At 37.6% G+C, this 19,605-nt stretch overlaps 1 protein-coding gene across 1 annotated transcript; it reads left to right on the top strand.

Moving 5' to 3' along the window:
- The first annotated feature begins 12,053 nt into the window (after positions 1–12,053).
- LOC126267033 (ubiquitin-like-conjugating enzyme ATG10) lies at positions 12,054–12,864 on the top strand. The gene has a single exon (XM_049971820.1). The coding sequence runs from the start codon at positions 12,148–12,150 to the stop codon at positions 12,763–12,765; it is 618 nt and encodes a 205-aa protein (XP_049827777.1). The 5' UTR covers positions 12,054–12,147; the 3' UTR covers positions 12,766–12,864.
- The last annotated feature ends 6,741 nt before the right edge of the window (positions 12,865–19,605 follow it).

The raw sequence follows: 19,605 nt of genomic DNA, 5'->3' as shown, positions 1-19,605 counted from the left end.
GTGAGCAGATTACTGCTTTGTTATGTTGGAGTGCTACCTATTCTTCGTGTTTTTTATATCCCTCTTAACAAATACCGACGAAACATATTTTGAATGATGATGTACAATTCTGCTTTAAAACTGATTCCACCTACAAACTGCAAACACCTGAGACAGTCCTTCTGCTGACTCCTTGGATGGATACATTGTATTTCCGATCGCTAAGTTAGAGTTACATGACCAGCTGTTTTTGATCAGACACTGTCTGCCACCAAAGATTGCTGAGTTTATTATATATTACAGCCAAGACAAAAATGGTTTCTGTGGAGGTTAACTTTTCTGGCAGTAGTAGCATGTTAAGATGACTGATGTTGTACTGATTCCTGGAAATTTCCTCAGGAATTAGGTATACATGCAATAAAAAATATTAGAGCGGTTATTGCAACCTGCACTCTGTGTACAAAATCTGGAAGTTGCAATCTGTTAATCTTATCGAGGTCTCTGCTGATACCAATGCTACCCACATGTCAATACCAGTATTCTCTCTTACCTCAAGTGTGTGGGATGATTATGGCCGTTGCTGGATGGAGTGGCCAATGCACAAATTACAGGTTTCCAGCTGTTATTTAACATACAGGTATGTGGGCGATTTCTTTGAACAGTCGGTGGTTTGTGCGACAGAGGGCTCACGAAAGGCCACCTTACTCATTCTCTCATGTAGTTTTGTATCTCTCAGGTCTGTGGGACGCTTCTACCTGTGTGACTGAGAGCAATTACTCCCCACCCAATTACATCCATAATTAGCATTGTGGCAGGATAACTGTGACCCCGGCGGTATGGTCAAGATAAACAGTGCAGAGACCATGCACATTTGTGGCAGCAACATAATTCTTTGCAGCACACTTTAACAATGTCTTGTGTGCCTTTCTTTAATGGAAAATACTTATTTGTAGAAAGTCTCCTACTCCGATTTGCCAGCCAAAAGTGTGTGTGTGTGTGCGTGTGTGTGTGTGTGTGTGTGTGTGTGAGAGAGAGAGAGAGAGAGAGAGAGAGAGAGAGAGTGTACATATCGATCTTCCGCCAATATTTACAAGTCTACTGTAACCTTATAGTATCAGACTCCTCTAAGGGAGCTTGATAGTGACATAATTGTTTTTAGCCCACTAACAATGCAGGGATAAGTTGCTTACAGTGAAAATGTCGACTTGTCATTCCCAGGAGCGTATTTGGTAGTTGTTTAATTGAGATACCACTGTTGTTAAAGTATCACACATAGATAATTGTCCAATGTGGGATGTCAATGTCATTTGTTGTAACATCAGATTGTGCTATTTATTTAACATGGAATATTGATGTACAAGCTGAAATATTGCACTGTGCTACTTTTTTAATATGGGATGTCCTTATACTTGTTACAATATCACACTGTGGTAACTGTTAAAAATTAAAAGCCTAATATCTAAGGGCATCTTTGGCCGCCAGTCTTGAGAAGTGGGAGTAATTCAGTCAAAAAAGTAACCAATTACTCCAGAATTATAAACAGCAATGACAGGTGACCATATGTCAGAGTGCTTGCAAAAAAACTCCATCATTTTAACACACTATGACATCACACATTAAAAATGCAGGGACAAGTTCCTCAAAAAGTTGGTACATGGCAATAGTTTATTTGTTTCAGTAACACAAAGTGATAATTGTTCAGTCTCATATTGTGTCTTTGGATTAAGATCTTGAAAAGTGGGAGAAAAATTGTTAAAAATGTAACAAATTACCCCAAAATCGTGTTGTTATACATACATTGGAGTGCTTCCATAAAATGCCATTATTCTTAACACACTATTATAGTAATGAGCGGAAGGGTTTAATAATACTTATATCCCACTATGCAATTTCTTTCTAATATGCCTGGGAGACAGTGACTGATATCTCTAATGATCCTTTCACTAAGGTGGACAGACCTCAGATAACAAGGCTCACTCCACTGGCCTAGAGAGAGAGAGAGGGGGGGGGGGGGAAGGGGGAACTTGGTTTCTAGGCATATTTAAGTCACCCTAATGATCTCCATTAAATGGGAAAGATTACCTTGATTTTGGTTCTTGTACCGGCACAGTTGATGAGTGACCTTGGAGGGACTTATCTTGGCACATGGTTGGTATCAGGTTACATCCTGATCTTGAATATATCTTAAGCAGTTGCTCAAGTTGAGTTGACCTCTTTGAGATGAGTTTGTTATCTGTTCCAGAACCCACGTAATTCTACTAGTAACGTAGTGCAGCCACTAAGCTGGTGGTAAGTAAGCGTCCCACAGCCCACAAAAATAAATATTATTTTTATGGTAAGTATACTTCTCAAGCCTCGCAGAAAAATCATTTTGATAATAAGCCTACTTCACATTGGCCTTTAAAACAACCTTATTTGGTGCTGTGTAAACTTCACATTACTGCTGAAGGCACAAGAGACTTAAGTAAATAGTATTTCCGAACAGACAGGAACTACAACTGGTGCAGTGTACTAGCAATAGACGCCATGAGTGTGCAGAGAAGGTACAAATATTCCTGCGAATGCAACAGAGAAATACAGTTGCTAGTACGTATGTTTCCTGCGACCTGTAAAGTAAGCACTGAAGATGCAAGTATCAGATGTTTACTGCTAAAAGCCAAGGGCTCTTTTTCCGACCAACACCATATGGAAAGTCAGTGAACAGAGGTACAAGTCTCTAATATGCCATAATTCAACTCAAACTATACGGAGGCGAAAAGTAATTTATGTTGCACAAACTACTGAACTTCCAAAAAGCATGACAACACACAATTATCAGATCACATAGTGGCAGTTCAGATCAGAGCAAAGAGCCCTCATGAAAATCTGTATTATTCGGATGCTACTCTTGGTAGTGTAGTGCATAGCTGTTGTGTTTCTGTTGTTAGTCAGTTTGAGATGCAGATGCAGTCTCCTTAAATTCTTGTTGGTGTTTTCTTCATCTCTGAATAACTACTGCAACCTACATCCTTTTGATTTTGTGAGCGGTGGCGGCTGGCGCTAGGGTGTCCCACTTGCATCGCCGATATCGATATTCGTCTTCCTGCTATCTTTGACTGCTCCCCTGGTGGTTTTCCAGGTGAAAGTGTGACGAGGGAGTCTCTGATCGGCGTTCAACGCTCCAACTTGCATTGGAAACAAGCCCACGTCCCTAACTGTGGTGCATGGGCCTCGCCATGCTCGCCACCCTTGTCTTTTGGCGTGTGCCGGATGTACGGTGTCGATTATTGGTCGCCTTGACGTGCAGAATTGGGTGGGTTCATCGTATCACGCTGAACAGCTTCCCACCTCGTAATTTGCAAGCTTCAAGTTGTGTACAACTTTAACTCTGTGTTTAACTAAGAAGATTCTTGAAACTTATTGTGGCATTGGTAGCTGCTGAAGATAGTTCTGAAGTTGGTTCCACTGTGGCTACTTTAAGGAGGCTGATGTTCCTCATTCTGTTTCTGATCATTTGTGGAGTGTGTTTTTAAGTGGTTTTCATGCAAATTTTAATTTGTTTTAGGACATATTTTCCGCTTTGGGACTGGCTGCAGTTGTGTTCGAACCTGGTAGCTGTAGAGTTAATGGTTTAATATAATAATAACTTGGGGGTGTGCTTATTATACGTATATTCCAGTTTGGCTGTGATTTGATCTTGTCTTCATTGCAATCTATTTGCGCTGCAGGCCACATGTTAAGATTGCTCGTTCCCTGGCATCGGCGCGATTGTGGATTCTTGTCCGGACCGCTCATTGTGGGGCCGGTCGGATTATATATAAATATATACCACCTGCTATGTGAACACTCGTATTGCCTGCTGGCCATAGCATTATTGCTTCCAAACACTGCTATAGGCCTTAACACCGTTCTCTAAAGTTAAGTGCAATTTGGGAACCATTCTGAGTCATTATATGCGTTAGTTAAGTGAGGCCACTTTGTTAATATTAGCGTTTCTGTAAGTCATTTTACTGGTTGACATATTACTAGCTATTCTTATTTAACACTTACGTTAATCATTCATGTATCTTTGTAGTATAAGGATGCTTCACTGTGGACCTTAATGTGGGCAGTTCAGATTCATTAAGCTTTAAGATGTCTTTGTTCTTTATCAAGTTGTGGTTATGTATGGCTGTGTAACTTTGGTTGAAAGTGTATAGTGTTATTAGACTCTTGAGATATGAGTAAACAAGAACAATTGTTCATGATAGACTATTCACGATGCCTTCCATCAATGATTTTAGTTGCGGATGCAAAATAATATGACTCTTATTCGTGTTTATGTAATTCAACCAAAGTGAAGATTTGTATATTGCATCAATAAGAGGGCAAATGTCTCTCTGAAGTTTATAATAAAGTCTGTTTTGAGTCAATATAAAATTGTAAAACAATCACAAGCTTGTCCATCACCAGTGATCCTGGGCTTCCTATTCCCTTTAAATAACTTTGGTGAGATTGTAATTTTGATTTTCTAAAGAATTGAGTAGTACCACAGTTCAATGTGCTTCCTATAGTCAGGCTTTGGTCCCTCTTTACAATTGTTAGCCCTTATGTTTTCCTCCATTACCAACTTAATTTTTCCTTGATTCTTCAGGATGTGACCTATCAACCAGTAGTTTCTCATAATCAAGTTGGCCCACAAATTTCGATTTTTTCTAACTCAGAGCTCTACCTTTTTATTAATAATCTAATACAGGGGCGGGCAAACGTTGCACACGTCTCATGAGCGCATAGTGCTCCATGTGTGCTGCATGTGTGCTGCTTGCGTGCAATCGTCAACCGGGGAAGTGGCGACAGCCGGCAGGTTGCGGTAGTGTAGTACCAGGCTAAGCCGCGGACGTTGATGTGAAGTGACCACTACGAAGTAAACATTGTATTTCAAGAACCGGAAAATGCAGAGTGAATCAAGGAAACGGAGAAGTGGAGATTTGCTATCTTTTAAAAAGGAATGGAAGAATCATTTTTTCTTTGTGCAAAAACGTGAAAATTCGAAATGTTTAGTATGTGGCAGTATTCTCGCTGGTCAGCGGAATTTAAGTATTGAACGACATTATAATATATTTCACAAGGACGAATACAATTTATTGTCAGATTCTGAGCAGATGGGGAAATTGACTGAGCTTGAGAAGAGCGATCTGACGATACTATATGAATCTGACGTAAGTTGCTGTTGTCACGAGAGATCTGCGACTTTCTTTCGTCATGTCTCTCATCCAACTGATTTAACATTTTTTGGAGCACTGTTTTCAATTTTTCAGGACGACAACAATGATAGCCCAGCATACGTGCGAGTTATAAGATTGCGCTTAATATAGCGAGAGCTGGAAAACCATTTGCTGAAGGTGAGTTTATAAAGGAGTGCATCAATGACGCTACTGATTTACTTTCCCCACTGAATGCAAATCAGTTTAGAGCTATCAATCTTCCTTGGCGGACTGTAAGTCATCATATAAGTGCCATGGTATGTGAATTTTACCATCAATTAAGGAGTGCAGTGCAGTAGTTTACTGCATTTTCCATAGCACTTCATGAGTCCACAAATATTTCAGACACCAAGCAATTAGTGATTTATGTCCACGGCCTAGACACTGGTTTGCACATAACATATCTTTAAAATGCACGACCACCAATGCGGACTTCCTAAAAGTCATTGAAGAAGCTGTCGATCCAGCTGGCTTAAACTGGGAACGTTTGGTGTCAGTGACAACAGATGGAGCACCTGCAATGAAAGGGGAGCAAATAGAATTTGTTGGATTACAAAGACAAAAGCTACAAAGTACAGAAGAATCACTGTACAGCATCCACTGCATTTTGCACCAAGATGTACTCTGAGCAAAAGCAGCAAAACTGGGGAACATCACACAAGTGGTTATTCAGGCAGTTAATTATTTGAGATCACACGGGCTTACACATAGACAGTTTCACATATATTTAGCTGAAATTGGGGAAGAGTACACTGATGTACCGTACCACAGTGAGGGTCGCTGGCTTAGCCACAGTAATGTACTCAAAAGATTTTTTGAGCTGAGAATACCAACAAATCAGTTTTTAAAGGACAAAGGAAGGTACGATCCCAAGTTAGAAGATCCAGAGTGGGTTGCCGACCTTGCATTTTTAGTGAACATTACCGGATACATGAATGCATTGAACACAAGTTTGCAAGGAGAAAATCAGCTAATTTGTGAAATGGCTGAAAACGTGCCAGCCTTCACTAGTAAGCTTGAGCTGTGGGAGTGACAGCTCCCGTCAGGGAATGCAGTGCATTTCCCTACTCTGTCTACTGTGCGAGAACAGAATTGCAAAGAATATGTTTCGTACTTAGTGCAACAAAAGAGGAAATTCTCAAACGATTGGGGGATATATCATACTTGTCCAAAGCTTTTGAATGGTTCTCGAGACCATTTGCTGTTTCTTTAGATGATATTCATCCCAATTTGCAAATGGAATTAATAGATCTAAAGTGTAATTCTCGTCTCAGGGACAAGTTCCTTTTGGCGAGATGTGCAATATACTCTTATCAAGACTTTCCACAGCAAGAGGTTCCTCGTCTCCATCGTGAAGCCGTGAAGATAATGTCAATGTTTGGCTCGACATACGTTTGTGAGAGATTTTTTTCTGTTATGAAAATTAATAAGTCTCGATTAAGAGCAAACATCAGTGATGAAAATTTATGTAACTGTTTGCGTTTGTCTGTAAGTAGAAATTTTGTTCCATGCATTCAACGTATTGTAAACTCCACATGTGATAATTAAATAAAATGTATCGTAGGTAATAGGTACTCTTTCAAACCATGATTTCTTTCAAGCACTCTTACTAACCTTATTCCATCATTCAATAAAACAAGCTAGGAAACAAAATAAATTACAGAGGAAGGAGTGGAGAGACAGTATGGTGGGGAGGAGAGAGAAGTGGGTGGCCAACTTGCCCCTATGTGCACACAGAATACCTAATACCTGCACACGAGCAAGTGCACCGCACACATGTAGGATTTCTGCCCGCCCCTAATCTAATGTAGACATCTGATTCTCAGCATTCTTTTGTACCATCACAGTTCAAAAGTTTCTGTTCTCTCTCTGTATAAACTGGTTATCATTCAGATATCATTTCTGTACGACGCTACACACTGAACAAATATATTTGTAAAAGAGTTGCTAACACTGAAATTTATTGAATATATATTCAGGGTTAAAGAATTTCTCTTTTACAAAGAAGCAATTTTTGCAGCTTTCAGTCTACATTATATAGCCTCTCTACTTCGACAATTTTCAGTTAATTTGCTGCAAAATTAGCAAAATTACTACTACCTTTAATGTATCATTTTGCAGTATAATTTCCTGAGGAAGATTTGATTCAATTTGAATACATACATTATTATCGATTTCCTACATTTCTGTAATATTCTGAGTTTTAATCTGTAATTCATAAGCATTAAATTATTGTCAAAGTCCACAGCTGAACTTGGATTTTTTTACTTTAAAATCTCTTTTTTTATTGTTATATAATCTCAAACTTGCTGACAAATTAAAGCTGTGTGGTAGACAAGGACTCGAACGCACTAGACAGACGTCTTCTGCAATATATATAGATAACAAAATGAGCAGTATCAACTATGGTGTTACAGAAAAGTTCATCATAGAATTAGGGATATCTGACCATTCAGCCTTTCTTATCTCATTGTCAAATTTAGATGAAACTGTAATAGTGAAACTAGCCAGGAACTTCAGCCAATGAAATGTGAATATATTTGTCTTGAGACTAAATGAAACTTTCTGGTCTTTCAGCAACCAATATTCAGTAAACATAAACTACAACGTTGTATCAGAATTCATGAGTGCTTTCAATGAATGTTTCTCCTTCATAGCAGCACATGACTAAAAGTGTAAAAAAAGAAAGAAAGAAAAACTTGTGTATAATTGTAGGTGTCAGGATATTTAATATTAGAAAAAGGAAACTGCAGATGAAGCAAAGAATAACTGTGATGCAGAGTTTCCTATGTATGTAAACAAATACAAAAGAATATTTGGCAGAGTATTTAAATGGGCAAAACAATTAACAAACAGTAAATACATATGAAATACCACAAATAAATCAAAAGCTGTATGGAAGGTTCTCAAGACTGAAATAAGTGCTGAAAAAATCAGAAATTGATGGCAATATGATTACAAATTCCAGACATTTATATGAAGAGTTCATATAACTCATATAACTCAAAACAAAAATTATGATCTCCCTCCTCCACACATAAATCCTAATATCATGTGACACAGATGGGAAGAATTCGATTTTACTTGTGAATCCTGCTATGAAGTGGGTTACACTAGAAAATAACAAGAAACTCCAACAAAAATAATAAAGGCAGGATGTGATAATATTGCACCCAACGTCTGTCATAATAAATCAATCATTTGATGAGGACTGCATTATGGACAGGCTCAAATACATGGAAGTTTGACACATCCACAAAAACGACATACAAGAGGAGATAGGAAATTTTCGCCCAGTATCAAAACTATCAATTTTGTTCTAAAACATTTGAGCAAATAGTGTATAAACAAATAGAAAATTATAACAAAACATTATTCTTAGTAATCAGTATGGATTTAGGAAGGGGAAAAACACAGTGCACACTATTAATGAACTAATCACTAGAATAATCACATGCCTCAGTTACAAGGAGTGCATATCTGGTACCTTCTGTGAGCCCACTACAGTATTTGTTATGGTGAACTGTAAGTATCTGCTCCTCAGATTAGCTTCTCATGGCTTCCATGAGAAATCTTTAAGTTGGTTCTCATTCTGTCTCAAAAATAGAAAACAGAGGGTAGTTATATACATAAGGGTGAGAAATATTGCTCTAGTTAGAAGGAAATACAAGTAGGCATACCCCAGGGGTCCATACTAGGCCTGTTACTCTTACTATATTGTCAGGTAAGGTAACTTCAGCTACAATTATGCATCCAAACCAGTCCTGTAAAAACACTGAAGAATTCGCACAGAAAACGAAACAAACTCTTCAAGAACTAGAAAATTATATAAATAATAATGCTATGAAACTAAACCAAAACAAAACGCAAATTGTATACTTTGGACCAAATGAACTTTTTAATATATACAATACAGCTAAATGACGAAGGTGGAGAACTGATCACTACCAAATCTGTTAAATTTCTTGGAGCGACTATAAAGAAAAGCTTGCCATGGGCTGACCTTGTGGATTGTTTACTGAAACGATTAAATAGTTTTGTTTATACAGTGAGGGTACTAAAAAAGTAATTGACTTAGGTGACTTAGGTGTTAAGAAAATTTTGTATCATGCATATTTTATATCAGTTGTAAGATATGACATCATTTTTTTGGACGTTGATAAAGGAGACCGTCTCAGAGTTTTCAAACTACAGACAAAAATTATCAGAGCTATGACTGGAAAAAACAATAGACAATCATGCAAAACTTTATTTGCAAATGTTGACTTATTGACAATTCCTTCTATGTTTGTATATGAATCACTTCTCTTTGAGCCAAAAAAACCCATATCTTATGAAACAAGGCATAAACAGGATAACATGACACCTTGCCACAGACTAAAATTATCTGAAATTACTCCATATTACACGTCTTTGAAGATTAGCAAAATAGTATGATCAAAATTCGAGGAATGCAAGCTAGAGCCCATAGGAGCAAACATGGAAAAATATTTGAAAAGCAAATGTAACTACAGAGTGGATAGTTTTATAAATGAGGAAGACAAGTAGGAGATATTAAATTAAAATTGTTTTTCTGCATCTATCACTGTATGTACATGTTGTCTTGTAATGACACAGTATGTTCTTTTTATGTATTGGTGTAAGCTGTCGCCAGCACATCGGTCGGCAAAGAGGTTGCAAGAAGATCGATAATCGGCACTGAATCAAGAATGCCTATCAGGAGAGAGGTCAAAGACTGACTCGTAAGCAATGTGTCGCCAACGTCCACTCAACCACCAGTAGAGGTGGGCTAAATGGTTATTCTGGAGTAACTGTTATCACAGTTCCAGTTATTCTTTGATAACCATTATCGTTAACGGTTATTAATAACTGCCATTTTATTTTTCGCTAGCGAATACCGAATACTCTGAGGGGGTACAGTTCAATAATGACATAGTTGGAATCCATCAGTTTAGTTATCAGTATAATTGCGAGAAGTGTGAAATGGCAGGAATGTCGTATGAATCGTGTCATAACCTTAGCTTATTAACTCCGGGTACATTTTAGTTGATGTTAGAACGATTATTAGTGTTTCATATTATATGTTTGTAGGTTATCGGTCGCTGTTAGAAATATTATCTTCGCAGATGCGACAGAAAGTACGCAGAACTACGCCACAGCACTGTTTAAGTAAAATGTTAACAATGTGCGTTTTTAAGTATGAAGTAATATGTAAACTGAGTACTGTAGGTTAAATTCGAAGCTTAATTTCTTGTGCTGCTCACATAATAGAATAAAGTGTATAGCCTTGTAATACAATGCTTTATGAGTAAATTTTCACTCTGCAACAGAGTGTGCATTGATTGAAACATTCTGGAAAATTAATACTGTGTGCCAGACGAGGGCTGGAAGTTGCAGCATTCTCCATCATTGACTTATTTGACCTAGAAATTTTATGATTCGAGAAGGGCTTTTAATATCAATGTGGAACAAAGTGTAGTGTGTTTCAGGTACGTTAATTTTTTTGTAGAATATTCTTCATATAATGAACAAAATCAGTCAGTTTTACATCAATCACGATTTTGAAACTCTCAATATTCTCTGTCATACATGTAATTTGTTCATTTCGTATAGTGAAACCACCAAGTTCAAAAGGCTCACACTTGTGGTACATAATACATTTACAAAAAATAGAAACCAATAATAGAGAAAGAAAGAGTATTAAAATAATTCATCGGGTGAAATAAAACCTTCAGATTTAATTTAAAAAGAAAACAATGCAGTAATGACACGATTCCTTCTCTAAGGGAACTAGAGGTATTATAACGCAATCTATCAAGTCTGAAAGCAATGTTAGTTGCTATTAACTACAGCAGAGATCGCGAACTGACTGGTTCCGGTAAGTTGGCGGTAACCAAGCAGACTGCCTCAGAAAAGCCTGTTCTCCAAGAAGAGGAAAAAAATTGCCTATAGCATACACGAGAAGATAAGCACTCTGAAGCTGAGCTACAAAACATTTCTCTTGCTCTATTACCATATATTCAACAGATACACCGACTTCTATACGGAGGAGAGCACAGTGTAACTTATTATCACTTCGATTTCTGTCTGTAGTTTCTTAGTCTTGCTGCTGTCCTATCATCAGTGAAACAAAAGGTAAACGTTTTCCCTTGGTCAATATGAATATTCTAGAACTTGAAACGGAGCTGTCCACGCTGTAGCACAATTCTCTACTTTCTCTTATTTCTTCAAATACGTATTTCGAACTTTAAGTATGTAAGAACTGATGTGAAACGAATCGGCTGTTAGAGGTACCCAAGAAAACGGGTTCTCGAACCAAGATTTTGGAACTTCTTGCTCTTACTAACAGAGTACGTGATACAAACGGCAGAGGGTACATCCCATAGTACCAGTTGTTAGAGATTCTTTCTGTTCCATTCATGTATAAAGCGTGGGCAGAATGACTGTTTAAATGGTTCTGTGGGTCCTGTGATTAACCTAGTCCTGTCTACACGATCCCTACGTGATTGGTATGGAAGAGGTTGTAGTATATCCCGACAACCATTATTTAAAATCCGGTTCTTGAAATCATGTAAGTAGGCTTTTTTGGGACAGTTTACATATATCTTGAAGAGTGTGTCAGTTACAAAGTGCTGTTAATTTTATTGTGCTCATAATGTTTCAATGCTAATAGTGTGTAGTAATATTGCAGAGATCAGTTAATTATCTCCTCCTTCGAGATGTGCGCCTAGTAGATCAGAGTAATTCGTATGGTCGACCAAAGAACTAGTTGAGCTAGGAACATCTTCACCGTTTAAATCCTTTGGTATTTTGGCAGGTTGTATATATAAACTGAGAGGCATGGAATTTGTTATGGTTATGAATATGTTGTTGTGGGCATTACATAGCGTAAGATGTTACTCAACTTGAAAGAGGCGTAAAAAATCAGTTTTTGTCGTTAGGCATAATGGCGGGTACCATCACATGGGAATATTTTTTGAAATGCACCGACGAGTTGTTACGAATATCCGATATTATCAACGACGGCTGGGTTGGACGAGGCAGTAAAAATATTGCTGGATCGTATTACCTAACTAAGACTACGAAACGCAGTTGTATGATTGTGAAAGAAAATAATGAAGCTGTAGATTATTTAGAAGACTTGGAATTAAAAAGATATGAGACCGACAACGAATCGGTTTCCAGCAATGTCAGAGACAGAGCGAGTGAATGGGAATATCATGTACTGTACAACATTAGTTACAGTGTACCAGTGTTATATTTCAATGCTTGTTTCTCAGACGGAAGTTTGTTTTCCTTGGAACAACTGTGGCAACTACTGTCATGCAACTTTAAAGGAGCGCTAGAACCCCAGAAATGGAGTGTGTTGACTCAGCAAGAACACCCTGTTCTAGGGCGACCATTCTTTCAATTACATCCCTGTCGAACAGCCAAATTTTTGGAAATATTTGAAGGCTGCAGCTCGAACCTTCTTATTACATGGCTAAGTTCTGTAGGACCATTAGTTGGTCTAGAATTGCCTCTGCAATACAGTCATGAACACCACAAGAATTACTCACACTGAAACTTCCAAAGGAATATTACAGGACAGTGTTGTTAACCATTCACAAATTCATTTATTGTAAATAAATCTGTGTGTACAAATTTTAGAGTTGCAGTCATAATTTTGACCGCTGTATTGAACATTATTAAAATGAAGAGGCACTATTTATAATAAATTGGCTTTCTTACAGTGAAGTTTATTTTATTTATTAAAATTAGTTTTGCATGATATTTTCCTGTATTATATTAGAATAATACCACTGAGCTCAGTAAAAGTGTCTTCCATTATATTACAATAGTTGTTTAGCATTCAAATTTGTATGAATTTTGTCAGCATGTGGGGTTTAGTTTACGATCATGTGTATCCACATAACACAGTTGGAAGATAATTGGTTTTTAATGTTTAAATACTTGTAAAATCATTCTAAATTTTGTATGGTTAGTAGTGGTGTTGCAGTCATACTTAATTTGGCATTACAGGAATCTATCTGTTTTTCTTGGAACCATTGGCTAATTGTTGTGATCTACTTTTGTCTGTATTTTCTTGCTACGTCCATTCCATTTTTGGAAGTTCATTTTTACCTTGTTATTATTTCATAGTTCTTTTGTCATACATTTTTCCTTGGCAGAAGTTCACATACACAAAAACTTTGATGCACTTAGCTTCCTTTTCAATATGTTCATTACGTAGCCAGAGTGTTGGTCTCAATGGAAGTGTTAATCAGTTGGGGTATCCAGGTCACGATTTTACAATTTGGGTATATAGTTTCTAACTTCAGAATCTACCAAAATTTTGTGCAGGCAGTCTTCGAATAGAAGGTAACTATGATACGCACAGTCTAAATTAACACTGTGCCAGGTATGCTAGAAGTAGTGAAATAGGCAGAATCAAGTGTCTCCCTAGAATTGACTGCACACACCATCTAGTTTGGCTATGCATGTAGTAGTGTTACATGTGTCAAAAGTGACTCATATAATTAATAAAGCTGATCATATCTTTCATTCTAGCCGAAAAGCTTTTAATGCACATTGACATCTTTCTAATGACATACTTTTCTGGCAACGTAGAAATTTATTTTTCCCATGAACTTCATTCACATAATTTTCCACAAAATATTCACTCAATTGTGTTCATGTGGTATTCGTCAGTTTCTATATTTCTGTGGGCTGTTGCTAGAGCCCAGTCGTCAGCATAACCAAATTTTCGCAATCTGGTTGCAGGTTGTCAGCGATGTAAGGGCTGAAAAGGAGGGGTGCAAGGACCAACCCTCAATTACAAATCCATGAAGATACTCACGACATCCAAGGAAACCAACTCCAGTCTAGGCATCCTCCACTAAAGACCGCACAGGCTCTGCACCAAATCAACTTTAAAATAAATGACCGATGGAAAGAGGAATGGGAGAGTAGTAAACTGCCACAGTATACCATGCATCTTCAGTAAACCAAAAGGATTTGATTGCCCTCGCAAAGTTTGGTCAACTCTTAATTGCATCAGAACCAAATTTGCCGACTCCTTACACAGATGGGGTAAACTTCCTTCGGCCCCTTGCGACTGTGACGCTGAGAGACAGACGGTCAAACACATCGTGCAGGAATGCCCACTAAGGGCATACGAGGGTGACCCACAGGATTCCCTAATGGCGACCCAAGAGGCAATCGACTATTTATTATCCAAGCTGGACGTCTGCTTGTGATTGCTCTTCTGTGAGTGTAAATTTACAATTGGCGGTGTCCTTATATACTAACTGTTATTTGTTGCTCTGTTTATACATATGTGATTTTTTTTTTTTAATCGTGTTGTTTCTGTAATTTTTACTGTGATGTTATGACGACTCAAATTTGCAGTTGTAAGTTTTTTTGTAGGTGCTCAGCAGAATGTGATAATATTATTAAAGAGGAAAATGCTTCCTAATGTTCCACAAAATTGGATTTATTTTCTTGCAAATCATCTTATGGACTATCAGGCCAACATCAGGTGACATCTGAATGTCGCAAACACAGATAAACATTGTGTACAATGTACACATAGATATTGTTTGTACAGAAAACACATCAGTGAGAAGGTGTTTGGATAGGGTATATAAGAAAAGTATTACAATAATTGCATTAACTAAAAAGGTTGGGTAAACAAAGTTTTTATTTGAAGATACATATAACAAATGATGAGAAATATTTACAGTTTGAATCTAATATTTGGAACAAAAACTTAATTTGACAAGGGTGAAAATGGAAACTGGGTCTGATTATTTAGTACTTGGCTGGCATTTTGTGTCATATGTTTGTTGATTTCCATTAATTATATTCTTTCTGCTTTTCCTGGCAGACTATAAAACTTCATATTCTACATCAAAATAATGAAAATCAACAAACGCTAGATACAGAATGCCAGCCAAGTACTAAATGATCAGACTCAGTTTCCATTATTTATTCACCCCTCTTTTTGTTAATGTAATTATTATGATATGTTTCTTATGTATCCTATGTAAACACATTGTAACTTTCGTATTTCCTGTACAAATAATATCTGTGTAAATCGCACATCGTGTTTATCTGTATTTGCAACATGCAGTTGTCACCTGAAGATGGCCTGAGAAGCCAAAAGCTGGTTCATGGGGAAATAAATTTAATTTTTCAGAACATTAGGAAGTGTTTCCCTCTTTGATATTAATAACTTTGTAGTTGATTAAAAGTCTTCTATATTTTTTTATAAATTTATTCAACTTACAAATACACTAAAGCAATGTTAAAGCCACACCAACACTGATGTTTGCTACATATTTTAAATGATTTGTCCAGGAACCACTGCTGACCTACGTTTGTGACATATTTCATACTGATGCCAGCTACAAATTTTTGCATGCATGTGGCTGTCATGGAAGAATATCCAATGAAAGTGTTTTCAAGGATGCCTCCATAAGTGATGTAATGCACAAAAATAGACTGAACATGCCACCACAAGAATATTTAACTGGAGGAACAAAGAAATTTCCTATGTTTGATGCAAAAAACACACACAGAATTTTTGAATCCCGTCTGCCTAGGGCATGAACGGTTGTTGAAAACCCACTTAGCATTATGGTCTTGATCTGTCACTCAGACAGCTGAGTGGATCCAAAATTTCTTAAGATGAACTGCAGAATCAAGAAATCAATACACTCCATAGGAAAGCTATATTTCATATGATAATAAACAGGTGAGGTGACCTCGGGCACATGCAGACAAGATGACACTGTCTTGTCCATCACTACTACCTCCCAGAACTTACCATGGGGACCTTCAAACTCAAACAAACAAATACATGACTGTTTGGTAAATTACTTTTCAAGCCCACAAAGACTTATATTGCTACAGTACAACTGTCAATAAGTGCTGGTGTGAGTGTAGAATAGAAATAAATAAGCTTATAGACAAGACAAATTTTTGTATCTTTTGTTGACTGTATCCCTTATTTTCTTTCTTTTTTCATGTATGTCATCAAGAAGCTGCATGGTTTCAAAACTGAATCACATTAACTTAGATGTTGTTTCTATGCCACTGCCTGACTTCCTACTGTCTCCCATGCTCCTTTTCTCCCAATGGTACTGAATGATCAGCAACTTAACATTCTTCTTGATGGAGCTGCTGTTGATGTTAAATGCAGCAGCAACAACATGGAGCTGCTGTTGGATGACAAACATACAGACACTAGTGCCATGCAAAATGAGATGCAGTAGTTGACCGGGAACATTATTTCCTTTGATCTGGACAGACAGTGCCAGGGGTAGCTACTTCCACAGATGGCTACAAAGCACTCCACAAATGCTGTTTAAGGTACTGAAGAGGCAGGAGGATTAAAAGCAAAACGAATACAGTTCCTATGGAAATTTCATGTCATGAGAACTATCACCACTACAGAGGGTAGTAACAATAAATAGACTTCATCGATTGCTTTTCAAAGCTGAAATGTAGGGTAGGGTAGGGGGGGGGGGGGGGGGGGGGGGGAGAGACACAGTGCCTACAGTTAGTGTGGATGTGGTAATGGCAGGGTCATCATGTCCACGTTCCTCTGTCACATTCATAACAAGCAACATGGGTGATGTGGAAGAGATGACATTTGGTGAAGTGCTGTTACTGATGAAATATGTATTTCAACTATGTTTATTTAATTCAGTCATCATTATCTTTACATAATCTGAGGGTGACATCTAAAGGAAGTTAAGAAAAACTGTGCAGTCTTCTATATTCAGCCCACATAGTAGGTGATTCCTGCCATTTCATTTATAGTAAGTTTTCGTCCTCTAACAATGACTATGCCACCTTTCAGTTTATTTTATTTTTTTATTTATTACCATGACATGGCTCTACACACAACTATGTGTTTTAAGAGTAAAACTCTCATCACATCTGCCCATGTTCAAATCATTAATCAGACTTACTTGAATGTGTAAACTAATCATAAAATAATTTCATTTGGGCCAATGCCTTCTTGGGGCACTGTGGTTGTAGGGTAGCAGCTATTTACAAAGGCACTATGTCTGTTGAGTTATATTCGTGGTTCTTCATTGACCTAGCGTATTTCCAAATCATACATTCCACTAGTCTTAAATACATGTACAAGATTTGTTCTGGTCATATCATTGGCCAGTCTAATTAAAAGTGAGAAATTCCTATTTTGGATAACTTTCTAATCGATTCACTCTTTGTCATTTAAATTATCTGCAGTGCTACCAATCTGCTCAATAAGAGTTGAAATACGACAGGCATCAATGTCGGAGAGTAAAGGTACTTCACTTCACTTTGCTGAAAACACATCACCAAACCAATTCAAAAATAGAGTTATTTCGATCAATAACTGTGATTGTGCATAAACTGCAGTTTGTGATGCACACTCTTAATCAGTCCATTTTGCCATCTCCTATTTCCTCTGAATACATATAGGAGTGGAATTATTTGTCCTTCCACACAAGAGCACTGATGTGTTTTTCACGATAAGATGCAAATGTTTTTTGGTTGTCTTTTTCATCTACGGCTGCAAAAACTTTAGTTTATGACAGGTCATAGCAAATTAAGAATTGTCACAACTAAAGAGATCTAGTTTTCCATCAAGAAACCGTTCTTTAAAAGATTTTGTTACAGCTTTGAGGAAGCTTTGCACTGCTTGTGTCTTGCATGTTCAAATATTTATTCTTTCTTGATTGAAAAGCAGTACCTTATCGTAAAAGTTATAAACCAGCCTGCACCAGGCCACTAGTGTTCACATCTATATGGGAGGTTGTTTTGTATGATAAGTTGTGCAAGATCAAAAATTGTGTGTCCAGGTGAGCCAAACTCATTTTTCTCCATTGCTTTCTCATCCACTTCAGCATCAGACAAAGATGATCCAACACAATCATTATCCTTATCACCTCTTGGAGTGACTCCTTTGCTAAATACATCCAGAATACAAGATTTTGTATAACGCTAAAAAATACTGTATGTGAATTGTAGATGCTGTCCTGGTGGTCCTACTATGTACAGATCTATCCAGTGATTGGTCAACCATTCTAAATTTGAGCCACACTTCATTTACACGCTCCTATGTAGAATGGTGTTTCAAGTTACTTTTGAGATATGAAGCTATCAATATATTTCCATTGTAAGTAATCTTTTGAGTCTACCTGTTCAAAAATGTTTAGAAAAAGCATTTAGTATTGTTTCACAAGGTGTCTTGTCACTTCTACCACTTACCCAACTGATTATTGGAAGGAACACACAGAAAATGTTGTGGGGAATGCTAACCAAAGACTGCGTTTTATTGGCAGGACACTTAGAAAATGTAACAGATCTGCTTACACTATGCTTGTCCATCCTCTTTCAGAATATTGGTGCGCAGTGTGGGAGCCTTACCAGATAGGATTGATGGAGTACATAGAGTTCAAAGAAGGGCAGCATGTTTTATATTATCACGAAATAGAGGAGAGACTGTCACTGAAATGATAAAGGATTCGGGATGGACATCTTTTTTCATTGCGGCGGAATCTTCTCACAAAATTCCAATCACCAACTTTCTCCTCAGAATGCGAAAATGTTCTGTTGGCACTGACCTACATAGGGAGAAGTGATCACCATGATATATGGAAAATCAGTGCTCACATGGAAAGATATGGGTGTTCGTGCTTTCCTAGTTCTATACGAGATTGGAACAATAGAGAATTAGGAAGGTGATTCGATGAACCCTCTGCCAGGCACTTAAATGTGATTTGCAAAGTATCCATGTAGGTGTAGGTTATGGCCTTCACCAGTGATTACAGCATACAGGGCCGGTTTACGGCCCAAGCAACACAAGATGTCACTTGGAGCAGCACAATTCTTAAGATTTCTACACAGGACATTAGCAGCAGCCACTGGGACACAAAGTGGAGAGGAGCCCCCGGACCAACCAAGTGCAAAATTCGTATACAATGCATCTCAGAATTGGTAGCAAAAGCCTAAATGAGTGAAAGTGTATGAAGGAAGGGACAGGGGGCCTTCCAAAGTGATAAGCTGCTTGTGCAGAAAAATGTTCTCAAACTGTAGTTGGAATCACGAAGGATGGCAGTCGAGTTTAGGCTCATTTTGCGCACCTGTGTCATGCATTCTCCAACAGCCAGTGAGCATTCAGTAGTGTTCTGAGCACTGTGCTGTGAATGTCACACTGAATGTGAGCATTAAACCAACATCATAGCAAGTTATTTACTGCATTTATTCAATATTTTACAAGTTGTTATGGGTGATGGTGATGGTAAGCGACAAATACTGCATAAACAAGTGAGAGAGACAATTTGCATGATACATGCTTATATCAAGCACAAATCATACGTATGCACGTTCCACAACTGTCGCTTAGAACCGGCAACAATGC

The sequence above is a fragment of the Schistocerca gregaria genome, chromosome 4 (assembly GCF_023897955.1).
Source record: "Schistocerca gregaria isolate iqSchGreg1 chromosome 4, iqSchGreg1.2, whole genome shotgun sequence".
Classification (NCBI taxonomy): domain Eukaryota; kingdom Metazoa; phylum Arthropoda; class Insecta; order Orthoptera; family Acrididae; genus Schistocerca; species Schistocerca gregaria.
The sequence above is the reverse complement of the archived record's forward strand: the minus strand, read 5'-3'. Positions and strand labels throughout refer to the sequence as shown.